This window comes from Lithobates pipiens, unplaced genomic scaffold (assembly GCF_037356315.1).
Source record: "Lithobates pipiens isolate NorthernLeopardFrog02 unplaced genomic scaffold, aLitPip1_a1.2 Scaffold_28, whole genome shotgun sequence".
Taxonomy (NCBI): Eukaryota; Metazoa; Chordata; class Amphibia; order Anura; family Ranidae; genus Lithobates; species Lithobates pipiens.
Window position 1 is genome coordinate 61,048,076 of NW_027507789.1, and position 21,282 is coordinate 61,069,357.

The 21,282-nt window shown below is 48.7% G+C and overlaps 2 protein-coding genes across 4 annotated transcripts in view; one reads left to right on the plus strand and one right to left on the minus strand.

The window, feature by feature from the left end:
• Nucleotides 1-21,282, plus strand: part of ST6GALNAC1 (ST6 N-acetylgalactosaminide alpha-2,6-sialyltransferase 1) — a 374,560-nt gene that overhangs the window by 277,348 nt on the left and 75,930 nt on the right. The gene's annotated exons all lie outside the window — the stretch shown is intronic.
• LOC143934949 (integrase/recombinase xerD homolog) lies at nucleotides 13,495-14,268 on the minus strand. Its single transcript, XM_077458496.1, has one exon. The coding sequence runs from the start codon at nucleotides 14,266-14,268 to the stop codon at nucleotides 13,495-13,497; it is 774 nt and encodes a 257-aa protein (XP_077314622.1).

A 21,282-nucleotide genomic window follows, 5' to 3' on the forward strand; every position in this document is an offset into this window, starting at 1 on the left:
AGCATCCACAGGGTTCTCACCATTCGAGTTGGTCTATGGTCGTCACCCTAGGGGTCTACTGGACATTGCAAAAGAGACATGGGAGAGTGAGTCCACCCCATACAAGAGTGTTATTGAGCATGTAGCACAAATGCAGGACCGTATAGCCACTGTAATGCCCCTGGTAAGGGAACACCTCCAGAGAGCTCAAGAGGCCCAAAGTAGAATTTACAACCGGTCCGCAAGAATCAGGACATTCAACCCAGGCGATAGGGTCCTTATACTAGTCCCCACTGTTGAGAGTAAATTCTTAGCGAAGTGGCAAGGTCCTTATGAAATTGTTGAAAAGATCAGTGAGGTGAACTACAAGGTGCACCAACCAGGTAGAAGGAAGCCTTTCCAAGTTTATCACATAAACTTGATCAAGCCCTGGAAAGACAGGGAATCCTTGGTGGCGACAAATACTGTTAATAATTTGTCACCACCAATCCCTCCAGTCAAAGTAGGTGATGCTCTATCAGTGTCACAGAAACAGGAGGCTCTGGAATTTTTACAGAAAAACAAAAACAAGTTCTCTGACCTCCCAGGGCGTACCCACCTCATCCATCATCACATTGAAACTGAGCCTAGAAGCAGAGTAAACCTAAAGCCCTATAGGATACCGGAGGCACGTAGGAAAGCCGTATCTGACGAGGTAAAACGTATGCTTGATCTGGGGGTAATTGAGGTGTCACAGAGTGAATGGTCCAGCCCGATTGTGCTAATCCCAAAGCCCAATGGAACTTGGAGGTTCTGTAACGATTTCAGAAAGTTGAATGAGATCTCCAAGTTCGATGCTTATCCTATGCCCAGGGTAGATGAGTTGATTGAGAAGTTAGGTAACGCCAGGTACATAACCACCCTCGATCTCACAAAGGGCTACTGGCAGATTCCACTTTCTGGCGAGGCTAAAAAGAAAACTGCATTCTCCACCCCTGATGGGCTATTCCAGTATGTAGTGATGCCATTCGGGTTACATGGAGCGCCTGCAACTTTCCAGAGGTTGATGGACTTGATTCTGCGACCACATCGGGATTACTCAGCCGCCTACCTCGATGATGTGGTCATTTTTAGCCCTGATTGGGAAAGTCACCTCTGTAAGGTACAGGCCGTGTTGGATACCATAAGTGATGCAGGGTTGACCATAAATGCCGAGAAGTGTGCTCTAGCCCTAGAAGAGGCCAAATATCTGGGCTACATTGTTGGGAGAGGATTGATTAAGCCACAGCTAAATAAAATTGAGGCAATACAGAATTGGCCTAGACCCCTGACAAGGAAACAGGTTAGAGCTTTCCTGGGTATTACCGGTTATTACCGTAGATTTGTGCCGAACTTTGCCTCAGTTGCTGCTCCACTAACTGACTTGACAAAGGGCGGAAAGACAGCAATGGTCACGTGGACCCCAGAGGCCGAGAAGGCTTTCCAAAGCCTTAAGTCTGCCTTGTGCCAACCACCTGTGTTAGTTACCCCCAATTTCAGGCGAGAATTTCTGGTCCAGACAGATGCCTCTAACACAGGCTTAGGTGCAGTACTCTCACAAGTAGTGAATGGTGAGGAGCATCCGGTGACGTACTTGAGTAGAAAACTAACCCCGGCCGAGAAAAATTATGCCATTGTGGAGCGAGAATGTTTGGCAGTGAAGTGGGCCCTAGAATCTTTAAAGTATTACTTGCTAGGCAGGAAATTCAAGTTGGTGACAGACCATGCCCCCCTAACATGGATGAAGTTAAACAAGGAGAGAAATGCAAGAGTGACTAGATGGTTTCTGTCCTTACAAAACTTTAATTTCACTGTGGAACACAGGCCAGGGAAATTACAGGCAAATGCTGACGCATTGTCGAGGGTGAGTTGTCTGTGGGGACAAAAGGCTCAGCCCTCCGGTCTGAAAAAGAGGGGGGGGATATGTAGACATGTCACTGGAGAAGTGGTTGAGGGGGTGTACATCTCACCTAGGTTGCTACACAGTGTGAGATGGTAAGTCCAGGATGGATCAGTTTCTCAGCAGCAATATGCTGCTGAGTTGTTATTTAATCTTGCCGGGCCTGGGTTTATATGGAATGGCAGGTAGGTTTGGTAGAGGGACCTGTCATTCCACACCCCCCATCCCTCGTTCCAGTTCTGGGTTTTGGATCAGGTGAGCTTTGATCCTAATTAGCCTGGGAGGGTAAAGGCTCTGCGGGCCTGCAGGTGTTTGCTCTCAGCCAGGGAAACGAACAGTCTGTGTGTTTGAGGAAGCTGCAAGCACAGCCACTGCTGGAGCTAAAACCCACCCTGCGATATCCAGGCGAAAGACGCTGTGTTTATAAGTGTCAGATAGGTGAGAAGAACCTGTTAGTAAGCGCCCAGCCGGGCTAGGTTGTTTGTTTTTGTTATTATTTTGTTCCTGTTATACACAAGAAGCACGGTGTTGCTGTATATTTTGTTTGTTGGACTGTTTGTACCACGAATAAACGCCAAGGTCTGCTTTATAAAGTCCAAGTCTGCTGTGAACTGTGTCCAAACACACCCTACCCCAGGAAGATCCCTTACAATATATATATATATATATATATATATATATATATATATATGTATGTATATATATATATATATATATATATATATATATATATATATATATATATATATATATATATATATATATATATATATATATAAAAGAAACTTTTCTTTTTCTTTAAATATAATTTTGGCCGTGGCTTAGTTATCATTGTTTTATTTTTTAACCGGTTCCCGACCAGCGCGCGCCGATGTACGTCGGCAGAATGGCACGGGCAGGAAAATGGGCGGAACTGTATGTCCCTTTAAATTTGCCACCCTGCCATCGTGAGCACGCTGCCGGCAGCACACTAACGTGCTGGACGGGACCCCCGTGAGTCCGCATATCTGCGATCGTCTTACGGGGTGGCTGCATGAGGAAATGCCATTGTAAACAGCATCTCCCCATTCTGCCTAGCAACTAGTGACGCTGATCTCTGCTCCATGTGATTGGAGCAGAGATCAGTGTTCACTAAATTAAAGCCCAACCCCCCACAGTTAGTAACACACCCCTAGGAACACTTAACCCCTACACTGCCACCCACTGGTTAACCCCTTCACTGCCAGTGTCATTTACACAGGAATCACTGCATTTATATAGCAGTGATTGTTGTATAAATGACAATGGTCCCAAAAATGTGTCAAAAATGTCCGATGTGTCCGCCATAATGTCGCAGTCACAATAAAAATTGCTGATCGCCGCCATTACTAGTAAAAAAAAAAAAATGCCATAAAACTATCCCCTATTTTGTAAACGCTATAACTTTTGCGCAAACCAATCAATATTCGCTTATTGCGATATTTTTTATATATTTTTGGGGGATATTTATTATCAAAAAGTAAAAAAATGATGCGTTTTTTTCAAAATCGTCACTCTATTTTTATTTATAGCACAAAAAATAAAAACCGCAGGGGTGATCAAATACCACCAAAAGAAAGCTCTATTTGTGGGAAAAAAAGGACATCAATTTCGTTTGGAGCCACGTCGCACGACCGCACAATTGTCAGTTAACCACTTGCCGACCGCCGCACGACGATATACGTCGACAGAATGGCACGGGCAGGCATATGGGCGTATATATAAGTCCCTGCCTTCCCGCGGGTGGGGGGCCCGATCGGGCCCCCCCCCGGTGCCTGCGGCGGTCGGTATTCGTTCGGGAGCGATCCGGGATGAGGGGGCGGCCATTCATTCATGGCCACCCCCTCGCGATCGCTCCCGACGAATGGAAATCCTTCGTGACATCACTTCCTCTCCTGTAATGTAAACACAGGCAGAGGAAGTGATGTAATCTCTCCTTGTGTCGGTATTTTTCGTTCCGGCACCGAGGAGAGAGGATCGGTGAGTTGCACCAACACGACACTTCACAGTAGAACATGCCAGGCACACTCACACCCCCCCTTTACCCCCTGATCACCCCCCCAATTACCCCTGCCCCCCCCCCCCAGTCACAGTGACACCAATGCATTTTTTTTTTGCTTTGGTGTCATTTGTGACTGTAATAACTGTTAGGGCAGTTAGGGTTAGCCCCCTTTAGTTCTAATGTACCCCCCTAACCCCCCCCAATAAAGGTTTAACCCTGTGATCACCCCCCGTCGCCAGTGTCACTAAGGCTGGGTTCACATTGCAGCGGTTTATGAGAACGAATGTGATTCGCACCGCACTGCAGTGCAAATCACATCCGATCTCTGCGATTCGAGTTCAGCCATTCGCCGCACCCGCCGCAAATTCGCACGGGACCCTTTTTTTGGTCCGCAGCAGAATCGGATCGCATAGGTGTGCACACCATGCGATCCGAGTTTGCAGATCGCACTGCGATTTGCGAACTGATCTGGGGGTGTCATTAACATTTCACTGACACTCCCAGCAGTTCGCATAGGGCAGTGTGAACTGCCGCCGGGAGGCATGCGATGCGGGAACCCGCCGCGGATTCGTGGCGTTCCCGCATCGCTCCAGTGTGAACCCAGCCTAATAAGCGATCGTTTTTCTGATCGCTGTATTAGTGTCACAGGTGACGCTAGTTAGGCAGGTAGGTATTTAGGTTCGCCGCAGCTTTTTATAGCGCCAGGGACCCCCATATACTACCGCATAAAGCCCCCTGATTGCCCCCTAGTTAACCCTTTCACCAGTGATCACCATATAACTGTTACAGGTGACGCTGGTTGGTTAGTTATTTTTTTATAGTTTCAGGGCACCCGCCATTTATTACCTAATAAAGGTTTAACCCCCCTGATCACCCGGCGGGTGTCATTTGTGACTGTAATAACTGTTAGGGCAGTTAGGGTTAGCCCCCTTTAGTTCTAAGGTACCCCCCTAACCCCCCCAATAAAGGTTTAACCCCGTGATCACCCCCCGTCGCCAGTGTCACTAAGGCTGGGTTCACATTGCAGCGGTTTATGAGAACGGATGTGATTCGCACCGCACTGCAGTGCAAATCACATCCGATCTCTGTGCGATTCGAGTTCAGCCATACAGATAGTATGGCTGAATTCGCGTTGCACCCGCCGCAAACTCGCATGGGACCCTTTTTTTGGTCCGCAGCAGAATCGGATCGCATGGGTGTTCACACCATGCGATCCGAGTTTGCAGATCGCACTGCGATATGCGAACTGATCTGGGGGCGTCATTAACATTTCACTGACACTCCCAGCAGTTCGCATAGGGCAGTGTGAACTGCCGCCGGGAGGCATGCGATGCGGGAACCCGCCGCGGATTCGTGGCGTTCCCGCATCGCTCCAGTGTGAACCCAGCCTAATAAGCGATCGTTTTTCTGATCGCTGTATTAGTGTCACAGGTGACGCTAGTTAGGCAGGTAGGTATTTAGGTTCGCCGCAGCTTTTTATAGCGCCAGGGACCCCCATATACTACCGCATAAAGCCCCCTGATTGCCCCCTAGTTAACCCTTTCACCAGTGATCACCATATAACTGTTACAGGTGACGCTAGTTGGTTAGTTATTTTTTTATAGTTTCAGGGCACCCGCCATTTATTACCTAGTCTCACTAGTGTACCCGTAAATTTAGGGGTGTCTACTTTCCAAAATGGGGTCATTTGGGGGGGTTTGTGCCATCTTGGCATTTTATGGCCTTCAAAACTGTAACGCCCTTAGAAAGCCTGAAGGCGGTGCTTGGTTTTCGGGGCCCCGTACGCGGCTAGGCTCCCAAAAAGTCCCACATATGTGGTATCCCCATACTCAGGAGAAGCAGCAGAATTTATTTTGGGGTTTCATTTCACATATGCCCATGGCATGCGTGAGCAATATATCATTTAGTGACAACTTTGTGAAAAAATAAAATAAAAATAAAAAGTTTGTAATGTTCCCGCAACTTGTGGCAAAATATAAAATATTCCATGGACTCAACATGCCTCTCAGCAAATAACTTGGGGTGTCTACTTTCTAAAATGGGGTCATTTGTGGGGGTTTTGTGCCATCTTGGCATTTTATGGCCTTCAAAACTGTAATAGGTAGTGAGAAGTGAAATCAAAAATTTACGCCCTTAGAAAGCCTGATGGCGGTGCTTGGTTTTCGGGGCCCCGTACGCGGCTAGGCTCCCAAAAAGTCCCACATATGTGGTATCCCCGTACTCAGGAGAAGCAGCAGAATTTATTTTGGGGTGTCATTTCACATATGCCCATAGCATGTGTGAGCAATATATCATTTAGTGACAACTTTGTGTAAAAAAAAAAAAAAGTTTGTAATTTTCCCGCAACTTGTGGCAAAATATAAAATATTCCATGGACTCAACATGCCTCTCAGCAAATAGCTTGGGGTGTCTACTTTCTAAAATGGGGTCATTTGTGGGGGTTTTGTGCCATCTTGGCATTTTATGGCCTTCAAAACTGTAATAGGTAGTGAGAAGTGAAATCAAAAATTTACGCCCTTAGAAAGCCTGAAGGCGGTGCTTGGTTTTTGGGGCCCCGTACGCGGCTAGGCTCCCAAAAAGTACCACATATGTGGTATCCCCGTACTCAGGAGAAGCAGCAGAATTTATTTTGGGGTGTCATTTCACATATGCCCATAGCATGTGTGAGCAATATATCATTTAATGACAACTTTGTGTAAAAAAAAAATATATATATATTTTTTTGTCATTATTCAATCGCTTGAGGCAAAAAAATAAAATATTCAATGGGCTCAACATGCCACTTATCAATTTCCTTAGGGGGTCTACTTTCCAAAATGGGGTCATTTGGGGGGGTTTTGTACTGCCCTGCCATTTTAGCACCTCAAGAAATGAGATAGGCAGTCGTAAACTAAAAGCTGCGTAAATTCCAGAAAACGTACCTTAGTTTGTAGATGTGACAACTTTTGCGCAAACCAATAAATATACAGTTATTGACTTTTTTTTTACCAAAGACATGTGGCTGAATACATTTTGGCCTAAATGTATGACTAAAATTGAGTTTATTGGATTTTTCGAATAACAAAAAGTAGAAAATATCATTTTTTTTCAAAATTTGCGGTCTTTTTACGTTTATATCGCAAAAAATAAAAATCGCAGAGTCAGTCAAATACCTTTAAAAGAAAGCTCTATTTGTGGGAAGAAAAGGACGCAAATTTTGTTTGGGTATAACATTGCATGACCGCGCAATTACCAGTTAAAGCAGCGCAGTGCCAAAGTGTAAAAAGACCTCTGGTCATTTACCAGCAAAATGGTCCGGTCTGAAAGTGGTTAAAGCGACGCAGTGCCGAATCGCAAAAAGTGGTCTTGTCTTAAGCCAGCAAAATGGTCCGGTCTGAAAGTGGTTAATACCATATCACTTAAGAAATGTATATCAGCATTTATACATAGAACACCATTTCTAAAACACACCCAGCTCAGCCACTCTGACTCAAGCTGAAATAAACTTCCAATGCTTAAATTTTATATTTACATTTCTCATCAACAACTTTCCCCAGCTCAGCCACTTAGACTCAAGCCGCAACATAAATAGGGCGGGGGAATTGGGTGGGAAGCACCGCTGGATGTTTCTCCCTCAGGCGACTGGCCACAAACCCTGTGAGGAAGCCCTTTTTACAGGGTTCCAGGAGCTTCCATGGGTCATGTGATCTTTTTTAACCAATAAAACCCAGAACCCTAAAACTAGAATATTCCAGTTTACCTCTGACCTATTTGACCGATTATGAACCCACTAACTAGTTACAGCAAGAGGAGGCCTTGAAACTGCCCCTGTCATGATCCCATAGGGAAAACAGACTTTACTCATTTTCCCTGTATTTAAGTGTTCTTGCATAGCAAGAGATATTATTATTATTATTATTATTATTATTATTATTATTAATAACCACTTGCTTACTGGGCACTTAAAGGGGTTGTAAAGTAAAATTTTTTATTTTTTTTAAATAACAAACATGTCATACTTACCTCCACTGTGCAGCTCGTTTTGCACAGAGTGGCCCCGAACCTGCTCTTCTGGGGTCCCTCGGCGGCTGTCTCTGCTTCCTCCCGCAGGTGCTTCTCACGTTAATGCGAGCTCCCTCGCATTGGTGAGAAGCACTGCGGGCACGCTCCCGTGATACAGCCGACGGCTATAGCCGCTCGCTGTATCACAAGGCCCCGCCCCCGGCGCCCTGCGTCATTGGATGTGATTGACAGCAGCGCGAGCCAATGGCTGCGCTGCTTTCAATCCATCCACTCCAGCCAATCAGCGGCCAGGCTGAGCGGCGAAGAGGACGGCGGGGGCGAGCGCGGGATTTTCGAGGGGTCAGGTAAGTAAAACGGGGGGACTGGGGGCGCCGGCAGTGTGAGATGTTTTTTCACCTTAATGCATAGAATGCATTAAGGTGAAAAAACATTTACCTTTACAACCCCTTTAAACACCCTTCCTGCCCAGACCAATTTTCAGCTTTCGGTGCTCTCATAATTTGAATGACAATTACTCAGTCATGCAACACTGTACCCAAATGAATTTTGTGTCCTTTTTTTCACACAAATAGAGCTTTCTTTTGGTGGTATTTGATCACCTCTGGGGTTTTTATTTTTTGCGCTATAAATGAAAAAAGACCGAAAATTTTGAAAAAAAACGCATATTTCTTTGTTTCTATGACAGAATTATGCAAATTATTCATTTTTCTTCATAAATTTTGGCCACAAATTATACGGCTACATATCTTTGGTAAAAATAACCCAAATTAGTGGATATTATTTGGTCTTTGTGAAAGTTAGAGAAGTCTACAAGCTGTGGTGCGAATCGCACAAAATTGATTACATCTGATGTACTGGTGGCCTATCTCGCTTCTTGTGACCTGAACAAGTCAGAAAAGTACAAATACCCCCCAAATGACCCCTTTTTGGAAAGTAGACATTCCAAGGTATTTAGTAAGAGGCATGGTGAGCTTTTTGATGTTGTCATTTTTTTCCCACAATTCTTTGCAAATTTAAGATTTTTCATTTTTTTATTTTTCTCCACAAAATTGTCATTGTAATAGGTTATTTCTCTCACATGGCATGTGTATACCACAAATGACACCCCCAAAAAAAATCTGCTACTCCTCCTGAGTATTACAATACCACATGTGTGGGACTTTTTCACAGCCTGGCCACATATAGAGGCCCAAAATGCAGGGAGCGCCATCATGTGTTCTAGGAACATAAATTACACATCCAACTTGTTGACTACTTATTACACTTTTGAAGCACCAGGACAATGACACGCGACACTGATGACAGATGGCACTGATACGTGGCAATGATGACACTTATACGTGGCACTGATGACACGTGGCACTGATGACAGATGGCACTAATATGTGGCACTGATGACAGATGGCACTAATATGTGGCACTGATGACACGTGGCACTTATACGTGGCACTGAAGACACGTGGCACTAATACATGGCACTGATGACAGATGGCACTAATACATGGCACTAATACTTGCCACCGATGACAGATGGCACTAATACGTGGCACCGATGACACGTGACACTGATGACAGATGGCACGTGGCACTGACAGGTGGCACTGATGACAGATGGCACTGATACGTGGCACTGATGACAGATGGCACTAATATGTGGCACTGATGACAGATGGCACTATGTGGCACTGATGACACGTGGCACCGATGACAGATGGCACTTACACGTGGCACTGATGACAGATGGCATTGGGGACAAATGTCACTGATAACAGGTGACACTGGGGGCAGGTAGCACTGGGGCGGATGGCACTGGGGCAGGATGGCTCTGGGGGAGGATGGCACTTTTTTTTTTTACTTTTTTTTTTTTTTACACTGACAGCCACTGCAGCCGTTCATCTCTCCCCTCTCACACTCTGTCTGTGTGAGGAGGGAGAGCGGCGCTGAGAGATGATCTCATATGTTTACATATGAGATCATCTCCCATTGGACACGCCGATCGCGCTGTAAACGGCCGCTGTGATTGGCCGTTTACAGCGATCTGTGTTTGCCTGTCCCCGGGGGACACGGCAAACACAGAACTTCCCTGATGCGCACCCACGGCGGCGGGCATTGTGGTAGTAAACATTAGGACGTCCAGGGACGGCCACCCGGATGAAAGCGCCTGCTCTACGGCCATCATTCGGCTATAGGGCGGGCGCGAGGTGGTTAATAATAACAATATTATTATTAAATTTACCACCCTAACTCCTCCCACAGCTTTTACACTACATACACAGTAATAGCACAATGGGGAACAATCCGCACGTTTTGGTATATTACTTTGTGGAACGTTTCGCCAAATGGTTCACGAAATATTGTCGTTTTTGCGGTGAAATTTGTCCCATAGGAATGAATGGTGAAATGTTCAAAACTAGAGTGGGAGGTGACAAAAGCTCTGAGGAGAATTATAGGTAGTCCACACAGCTCTGAGGGGGAATTATAGCTCCTCCCACACAGCTCTGAGGGGAATTATGAAATTAGGACATTTGAAAAAAAATATTTTAGAAAAAAAATGAAAATTAGGTAATTTGAAAAAAAATATAATTTTTGAAAAAATAATCATTTTTGAAAAAAATGTATTAGAAAAAAATGAAAATTAGGAAATTTGAAAAAAATATTCATTTTTGAAAAAGTAAAACCATTTAAAAAATAAATCATTTTTGAAAAATTCTTTAATTTAAAATATAATAATAAAAAAAAAAATCATTAAAAAAAATATTAAAATATATAATTTTTGAAAAATTCTCTCATTTAAAAAATGTAGGTAGAGGCAAGAACACTTCATACAATTTCCCTAGAAATTGTAGCTTTTCTAGTCTTGATTGTTTTTTAGTTAAATTAAAAAACAATCAAAAAAAAAAAGTGTGTGTGTATATATATATATATATATATCTATAGCAATATGTATTTGCTGACAGGGTGGGTCTTAAACAGGAAGGGGTCTGGCCTTGAGAGGAAGGGGTGGGTCATATTTAAATTAGGGGAGCTCACAGGTTTAGTCAGGCCTAGGGCAGCACAAAACCTAAATACACCACTGGCTGCTTGTGTGCTATAAGCGGTCTCTGCATACCTCTGCTTCCTGCCAGCTGATTGAGTTAGATAATACTTTTAGGTCTACAGTCTTTTAAGCCATAACTTTTTTTGTTAGTTTTGGAAAGAGTAGAAAATGGTTAGATCTCCTGTAATTTTTTTGAAGACTTAGCCAGTTGGAAAGATTTGTAACAGTAAGTTCTATTGAAACCAGAGTGCAAATATGTTGACATGCACTGATGATGTGGGTCAGGGTGCATTTTCGCATGAGTTGCAAGGCGTTCTTTTATGCAGGTCATGGTGCTTCTTTTTTTAAAAAAAACATGTTGCTTTTTCTTTTAACCAACAAGCACTGCCTAATTATTTTTCCACTCACACCAGTGTGTGAACTGATACTTTAGATGAGACGGCTTTGTCCATACGTTGGGACTCTGTTGACCAGCGTAGATAACTGCATGACTAGTGTAGATAAGATGCACCTCCTCGTTTTTTCCCCACTGCGGCCCCACCGTTACACCCCCCAACCTGTCTCCCGATTCTTATCTATAGTAAATGAGACCACACATGTTATGGGGTATAACCGGCCACAGCAGCCTTTTATTTATAAATATATAAATATATATAAAATATATATCAAAATATCAACATATAACCATTTAAACCATTTTAACCTCGATAAACCTCAATATATAACTCTGAAACCTCCTCAGTTTTCTGACCCCGGTGGCTTGTATGGCACTTTCCCAACACCATCTCACTTTGTTACACTGCGGGCAAGCTAACCGTACTAGGCCTCCGGCCGTGATAGCATCAGCCCGGAGACAACTCCCTACCCGCAGTGTCCAATATCCCATAATCAGCTAACCCGCGTTAGCTGTAACCCAGGGAGCCCATGTCCCTAATGGGCCCCCCAACACTTCCATTTCCTGGGTCAGTTACCACCATACAAGCCACCACCACCGCCCGCAAAACAGCTGCCATGACAAAACTCCACCTACAACGTAAAATAAATAGTTGTCCCATCAACTCCTAAACCAAAACAAAGGGGAGGGTGGGCGGGAACTTTCTTCTCCTCGTGCTCCTACCGTTGTTACCCCTCCTCTTCCTGTTCTACTCCTTTTAAAGACTACCCACCCCCTTCTTCTAACCACCCCCCTCTCCTCTCTATTTACTTCACTTAACCCTTTCCTGTGCCCTCCTCACACTGTCATGCTGTCCCTACACTACCATTCGTTTCCCTCTTTCTCGTTCCCGGGACTTTCTTGACTAGTGTAGATAAGATGCACCTCCTCGTTTTTTCCCCACTGCGGCCCCACCGTTACACCCCCCAACCTGTCTCCCGATTCTTATCTATAGAAAATGAGACCACACATGTTATGGGGTATAACCGGCCACAGCAGCCTTTTATTTATAAATATATAAATATATATAAAATATATATCAAAATATCAACATATAACCATTTAAACCATTTTAACCTCGATAAACCTCAATATATAACTCTGAAACCTCCTCAGTTTTCTGACCCCGGTGGCTTGTATGGCACTTTCCCAACACCATCTCACTTTGTTACACTGCGGGCAAGCTAACCGTACTAGGCCTCCGGCCGTGATAGCATCAGCCCGGAGACAACTCCCTACCCGCAGTGTCCAATATCCCATAATCAGCTAACCCGCGTTAGCTGTAACCCAGGGAGCCCATGTCCCTAATGGGCCCCCCAACACTTCCATTTCCTGGGTCAGTTACCACCATACAAGCCACCACCACCGCCACCAGCTACCAAGGGGGACCCCCTCACCCTTGGGAGCCCCGCCACACTCTCAGAGCCCGCTGTATCCCCTCCTGCAAGCCCAGGGCCCAAAGATCCATCCCAACATCTGAGAGATGTACCCCATCTCGCAACAGATACAGCCCGACATCCCTTTCCAATTCCCGATGCCGAACCACCAAACCCCCATTCCTGAGAACAAACTGGCCCACCCTCTTGTTCACCTTAATTCTGGTTTTATTCAGGCTCGCTACGGACCGGGCCAACCGCCAACACGTCCTGGCCACAATGTCGGACCATACGATTAGCATTCCGGGGAAAAGGGTGCTCAAACGCAAGAAATCCAACTTAACGTCACGAATGAGCTCCCTGGCCGGCCGGCCCCCCAGATCGTTGCCCCCCACGTGGAGCACCAGCACGTCAGGCGGCCTATCCAAGCGCGCCACGTGCAGCACCTCCGGTAACACCCTACCCCACAGCATGCCCGGCCTCCCAATCCACCGCACACAGGCCTCCTCCCGAGGAACCCCCAACTGCCTGCCATTCTGCCGCATGTCTGCCCTTCTGGCCCCCCGGAACACATAAGAGTGCCCCAATATCCACACGAGGCCTATCTGGAATCCATCTGCAACAACATAGAAAAACCATAGATCACAGCAGGCTTGAAGAAAACACACAGACACCAACACAACATACACCCCACCGAAAACCTCCCCCCCCCACATCCGGCCACGGGCCCTAGTCCACCGCCAGCTCCGGCCGAACGTAAGACCGGAAACGAAGCGACTCCCAACGCCCTATCCTCCGGACCGCTGCCTCGTCCAACCCGCAACGAGCGGCTTCCGTAGCCGCCCCAATACGGAAGGAGTGCGAGGCAAACTGCGAGCTATCCAAGCCGGCAGCCGTCAAGCATTTGCGAAAAACTGCCACAAATTGGAATCTTGACAGCAAAGACCCATCCGCGTGAACCAGCAGCGTCCCGTCCCCACCTGGCCGAACACCCAAAAACTCCCCCACCGCCTGCACGGGGCACAATGGCGACCCCTCCAGCCGATATAGGCACACGCGCACACCTCTACCCACCTGATCCGTCTTAGACCGCCGTAACAAAATCTCCACCCTATCACCCAACATGCGCACATCCTGCGCCAAAATCCCCCCAGGGAGCCCCCTCGACGGACTCACCAATTCGCTAACCCTGAACGCGCCGAAAAAGGCCAGCGCAAAAGCCGCCCGAAACAACGACGCCTCAAACCCAGAGGAGCAAATCGACCCCAGCCTACCCACCAAATCCAGTAAGTTGCCGAACGTCACCGGCCTCCTGGTATCCCTACGTTTTCGCGCACGACGATAGCCTTTCATCGCCTGCCGAATGCAAAAGCCCTTGGTAAAATCCGCATATCCATGCAACTTAAACCAGAAGGCCAGCCCCGCCAGCTTCCGATCCATGGCGGAGACCGACACGCCCCGTTCCAGACCCCGGGCCACAAAATAGAGAACCAACATCTGCATCTCATCAGCAGCCGCCACCCCGCCGACCTGGCCAACAAACTCCCGCCACTCACACCACACCTTACCGTAGGCCCGCCAAGTGGTGGCGCTTACCGACCGCTCGATCCACCCAGCGAGGACTCCCAGACCATCGACCACATCCAGCTGGGGCAGGGGACACCCTCCCTTTCGGCCGCCGGCGCCAACTCTCGAAACCTGACCCACTGGAAACGAGACAAGGCGTCAGCCAATGTATTCTCAACCCCCGGCAAATGCACTGCATATAAGAAAATGTTCAGCTCCAAGCAGCGCAGCACCAAGTGCCGCAGCAACCGGACGACATGGAGGGAAGACGCCGAGATGCGGTTAATGACCTGAACCACGCCCAAATTGTCGCAATTCAACCTAACCTTCATATCTCGGAACGCCGCCCCCCAAACCTCCACCGCCAAAACTACCGGAAACAATTCCAGCAGCACCAGATTCTTACACAGCCCCGCCTCCACCCACTCCACCGGCCAAGGAGCCGCGCTCCACTGACCGCCAAAGTACGCGCCGTACCCTGTAGAACCCGCTGCATCAGTGAACAAATCCAAATCCCCATTGCTCACCGGCCCACCAGGCCAGAGGGAACGGCCATTGTACTTCGCCAAAAAGGTGTGCCACACCTTCAGGTCTTCCTTGTGTTCACGCGTCAGTCTGATGAAATGAGTGGGCGATCGAACCCCCGCCGTGGCCGCCGACAAACGCCGACAGAAAACTCTACCCATAGGAATTATCCGGCACGCAAAGTTCAGCTTCCCCAGCAACGACTGAAGCTTCCGCAGCTGTACCTTGCGCAACCCGGCCACCCCTTGAAGTTCGGCCCGCAAGTCTTCCAGCTTCCCCTCCGGGAGCCGGCATTCCATGGCCTCAGAATCGATCACGATCCCCAAAAAACTAAGGCGCACCGTCGGGCCTTCCGTCTTGTCCGCCGCCAACGGGATACCGAACCACTGGGCCGTCTGTTGCAACGTAGCCAGCAACACCGCGCAAGTGTTCGTGCCGGCCGAGCCCACGCACAGGAAATCGTCCAGGTAATGAATTATCGAATTCAAACCCGAAACGTCCCGAACCACCCACTCGACGAATGAACTGAAGGTCTCAAACAAGGCGCACGAGATCGAGCACCCCATGGGAAGGCACCGATCCACATAAAATTCGCCTTGCCAACAGCAGCCCAACAAGTGAAAGCTGTCGGGATGGACCGGCAGCAGGCGGAACGCCGACTCCACGTCCGCCTTTGCCAGCAAGGCCCCCCGCCCACACCTGCGCACCCACGACACCGCGGCGTCAAAAGACGTATATGACACCGCACAAGCCGCCGGGTCAATCGCGTCGTTGACGGAGCCCCCTTTCGGAAACGAGAGGTGGTGGATCAACCGAAATTTATTCGGCTCCTTCTTGGGCACCACCCCAAGAGGGGACACCACCAAATCCGCCAGCGGCGGCTCCCGAAAAGGGCCCGCCATCCGACCCAGCGCCACCTCCTTCCCCAATTTTGCCCCAACCACCCCCGGGTGCAACAACGCGGAACGCAAGTTCCGCGCCATCGCCGGAATCGCCTCCAAAGCACTAGGGATCCGAAAACCCTCCGCAAACCCCTCCCGCAAAAGCCGGGCAGCCGCCCGGTCCGGGTATCTACTTAGGAAAGGCTCCATCCTTTCCCCCCTCACCGGCGTCGTCCCTTTTGTTCGCCAACTCTCCTGGTCGCCCCTTCCCCTTTTTAAAACACCGGGAACCCGAGTGGGAGCCGCCGCAGCCGGAGCACTCGTGTTTGAAGCGGCAAGAACTTCCAAACTTGCAAGTGCCGTCGTTAAACTGCCAGCAGAGTCCCCGTTTGTTGGAGGCCGGCTGTCCCGAGGAAGAGGAACCTCCGGCCCCCCCTGGAAAAAACTGGGAAGGGGCCCTCGCCGAGGACATCAACCTCATCCAGAGGCTAATATCCTTATGGTCCCACCGCAACGAGGGCCTAACGGCCCTCCGCTGACGGAACTGCTCGTCGTAGCGAAGCCACGCCGTGCCTCCGTACACCCGGTAAGCCTCCCCCACGGCGTCCATATAACAGAACAACGCCGAACAGTGTTCGGGGTTCTTCTCCCCTATGACGCTGGCCATAATGGCGAAAGCCTGCAGCCAATTCGCGAACGTGCGCGGAATCAACCGATATCGCCGCTTCTCCTCATCCTCCTTCTTACTATCGTCAGGTTTTACCCTGTCCAAATTAAACTTCTCAAGGGGGAGCAGCGAGAAAATCTCCACGTACTCCCCCTTCACTATCTTCTCCCGCACCTCCGGCTTCAAGTGCGACCCCAACGGACCCTCAAAGCAGACATATACTTCGCATTTCGCCGCGTCTGCTATGCGCACTATGTCCGCTCTACCACCGCCGTCTGGGGACGCCACCGTCTCCCCCGCCCCCGTCGCTACAGCCGAAGCGACCTCAGCCGCCGCCGGGGGCACCACCACAGCGGGAAGGGCTGCCACGGCCGGCGCCGCAGCCCGCACCTCCCCGACCTTCTCACCCCCCGCAGCAGACGGCCCCCACGCCGCAGCCGGCGTATCCTTCCCACCGGCGTCCTGCACAAAGCGCTGCACCAAATCCCGCAGACCCCCCAACAGGGCCTGCAGCTGCGACTCGGACCCCCCCGCGGCCGACCCGATAACGCCCTGGCCCACCCGCCCCCCGGCGGACCCCCCAGACTCCGACCCGCACACCCCGGTCCCTGAACCACTCCCAACAACCCCAGACAGAACAGGAACCGTAGAAGGGAAAAACATAGACATGGACTTACCGGGCCGACCAGGGAAGGACCCCGCCGCCGCTCCGTTCGCCTCCACCGCCGACGGACGCTCCTGCTGACCCTCATGGTCGGATTCGCTCAGCTCCCCCTCGGACAGGACCACGGGCGTGCGCAGGGGCTCCGCGTTCTCCACCTGAGCCCGGCGTGTAGCAGGTCCACCAGGCCCCCTCCGACCGCGACGTCCGTCCGAATCACTGGCCTGTCCGGCTCCTCCAGGGATGATGTCCGCTGCCGCCACTGTGCTCCTCAGCCGCCGTCGGCCGCCATCTTGACCACGCCGCCTCACATCTGAACCGCCGGCCGGGGATGGGGAAGGCCCGGCGGTCGTGGTACATACTGCCCCGCGCCGAGGCCTCCCCCTCCCCCCGCGTGGAGGGGAGAGGGAGCCCGGATCCTCCGGAGATCTCCGCCGCGCGGGCGGGGGGGAGGGGCTAGCCCGCTCCGAAGCCCCGCCCACCGAGCGCCGCTGTAGCCGAGGATTCCGTCCAGGCACCGGACCAGCGGAAGCCGGTGTGCGCTTCGCTGGCGGGCCTGACGGGTCCCTGCCGGGGGGGCTCCTATCTGTGCGGGCAGCTCGAGGGGACACATCCGGCGAAAAACGCTCCGGAGGCCGAGACCTCCGGGCGCGTGGCGTGGCCGATCCCCCAGCCTCAGCCTGGTCCCTGAGAAGCGGCGCCACCTGCCGCTCTAGCCACTCCGGTCCATGGCAGGCAGCGGCCGCTCGTAGCTGAGCAAAGAGGGCCTCAAACGCAGCCATCACTCAAAGCTAACTAACCTACTCTCGCAGCTACACCTCTCCTGAAACTTTCCAACTTTCTTCTCCTCGTGCTCCTACCGTTGTTACCCCTCCTCTTCCTGTTCTACTCCTTTTAAAGACTACCCACCCCCTTCTTCTAACCACCCCCCTCTCCTCTCTATTTACTTCACTTAACCCTTTCCTGTGCCCTCCTCACACTGTCATGCTGTCCCTACACTACCATTCGTTTCCCTCTTTCTCGTTCCCGGGACTTTCTTTTCTATTGATACTATCAAGCTAATAAGAAGAATAAGCTAATAAGCTTACTGTGTCTAATGTTAAATCTGTCCTTGGGTATATTATATCTTTGGAACCTGTAAAACAGTAAATTACACACTTGAATGCAATCAATTGTTCTTTATATAAATACTAACATAATTATATATTGTAATGTTTGGGGTTGTATAGCTCAAGTGTAGCCCTCGCTAGTGAGTACAGTCCACGCAACATATTTCCATTTAAGGGCTTGTTGGCCCACTTTTATTTAAAGGTAAGATTACACACAGTCATCGCCGGCCTACATACACACACACACACACAATCATCCCCGTCCCACACACCCACAATCATTTCCATCCTATGCACACACAGCACACAGTCATCTTCGTCCTACACACACACTCATTTCTGTCCTCTACACACACACACACACACACACACACACACACACACACAAATCATCCCCATCCTACGCACACACAGCACACAGTCATCTTTGTCTTACACACAGTCATTTCCATCCTACACACACAATCATTCTCATCGCACACACACACACAGTCATCTCCATCCTCCCTTGTTCTGCACTGTACATTCCCTATTTAACATTAGCACATTCTTCACTATGCAAGTCAATTCAGACTCTATTTAACCACACCCCCTTTAAGCTACGCCCAATATTTAGTGTATTTTAAACCATGCCCAATTTTCACACACCACATTGTTTGTTATTTTGCTTTTTGTGCAACCACGCCTATAATATAGCAATACCTCAAATTAAAGGTATGCCCTGCCTACAGAGGCTTTCTTGCTACACTGAAAAAAGTGTCTCTAAATATTTTTTTCCAATGTTGGCATCGAATGACAGCTAGCTGTCATAACCCCGGTATCCACTTCTTCAGCGGGCGATCTGCTTTAAGATAAAAGTGGTCTCAGCAGCAGATTCACAAAGAGATCACTTTTATCGGTAGCGGGAGAGGGGCCACCGGCAGAGGCGGAGGCAATCGGATCCTGGCCCCTGCTTGACATGGAGCTGAGTGAGGGGAAGATGGCCCCCATCGGGGTGCATACCATTGCAGGGCGAAGTGATGTCAAAACTTTACTTCTGCCCGTAGCTCTTAAAAGGGACATTTGTTTTGTATTACATTTGATTGGTGTTAATATCAAATCCATGTTTTTGACCCCAGATCTCATATTTAAGAGGTCATGTCATGCTATTTATTACAAGAGATGTTTACATTCCTTGTAATAGGGATAAAAGTGACACCATTTTTTTTTTTTTTTTAAGAACAGTGTAAATAAAAAATAAATAAAAAGTAAAACAAATAAGAGCATTTTTTAGTTATTTTTTAACACGCCCTGTCCCGTCGAATTTGCATGCAGAAGTGAATGCATATACGAGTAGCGCCCGCATACGAAAACGGTGTTCAAACCACACGTGAGGTATCACCGCAATCATTAGAGCGAGAGCAATAATTCTAGCCCTAGACCTCCTCTGTAACTCAAAACATCCAACCTGTAGAATTTTCATGAATTGGTTTACATCCACTTTAAGGAAATGCACTCACATTTATTAAGTTGAATACAAGCAATATTATATAAAAGAGTAACAGGGTCTCACACCATCCAGATCAAGTAATGATGCATGCTGCCAGGCTCCCCCTTTAATGGTTATACCACTCCCTCACGTGGCTTGGCAGAGGAAGAAAAATCTGAAGAAGCGTGAGTGCATTTATTTAGTTTAGACCAAAATGAGTAACAAATAAGGAGGAAAGAGGGACTTGTTCTGAATCAGAGACAGTCCCTCAAAATCAGGGACAGTTCCTCAAAATCAGGTACGGCGTAGGGGTCCCCACCCCAAAGCACCTTGTCGTGTTGATGAGGACAAGGGCCTCTTCCTGAAAACCCTGGCTGTTGGTTGTCGGGGTCTGTGGGTGGGGGGCTTATCAGAATCCGGGAGCCCCCTTTAATAAGGGACCCCCTTCCCCAAAGCACCCCCCCATGTTGAGGGCGTGCGGCCTGGTACGGTTCAGGAGGGGGGGCGCTCGCTCGTCCCCACCCCCTTTCCTGACTGGCTGGGCTGCGTGCTCTGATAAGGGTCTGCTATGGACTTTGGGGGGACCCCATGCCGTTTTTTCCGTGTTAGGGTTTCATCTTTAAATCTGTACCAGGCACCGGGGCTCGCAAGGTATCAATCTCACCGATGGAGGCAGCGACATTGACTTCCTTCGCTAGTCCCGTCTACCTGGAGTCACGTTAAAAATTAATGGACTTTACTCCGTGTGGGGAAGTCCGTTAATTTCATAAGTCTGGCGGTAGATGTAATTGCGGTAACACCGCCCAAGTAATGGGAACGGCATTACCATGAGGGGAAGAATAATCAGTTAAATTACTCGTTACCCTCTTAAGTAACTGCATTAAGTAACTCCGTTTTTTTAACAGAGTTACTTACATCACTGATCATTACCACTCACTGACTGGCTGCTAGAGGTTACAGCACACATTATGGCTCACTGTTTATTTTCTAGAGGTTACAGCACATGACTTCTGCTTGTTGATTGGTTGCTAGAGATTACTGTACGTCAATACTGCTCACTGATTGATTGATTGCTAGAGGCTACTGCCCTTCTACACCACTCACTAATTTATTGCTAGAGGTTACTGCACATTATTACTGCTCATCAATTGGTTCCTAGAGGTTACTTCAAATCCTTAATGCTCATTGATTGGTTGCAAGAGGTTAGCGCACAACATTACTGCTCACTGATTGGTTGCTAAAGGTTAGACCACATCATCTCTTCACTGCCTGCACACCATGGACTTGGGGGGGGGGGGGGTGAGGGCACCCATCAATAGACAGAAAACTCCTAGGAATCCTAGGACCCCTGAGATCAGTGGCAATGCTGGGGGAGAGGGGTGTAATCAGTGGCAATGCTGGAGGGTTGATAGGATCAGTGGTGGGGGGTGGGATTAGTTAGGAGGCAGTACACTATGGCAAATTCTGAATCATGTAGAGCAAAGCTGGAAATCTTTGGCAAGTATATAGTAGAAAACAAAATTTGCAGCGCAAAATAATGTGGGATACTAGTGACAATACACACCAGACAAATATATAAAAAAAAAAAATTTGTGATAAAAAAAAATCTGTGAGAGTAAACTCACTGAAAACAGTGAGCC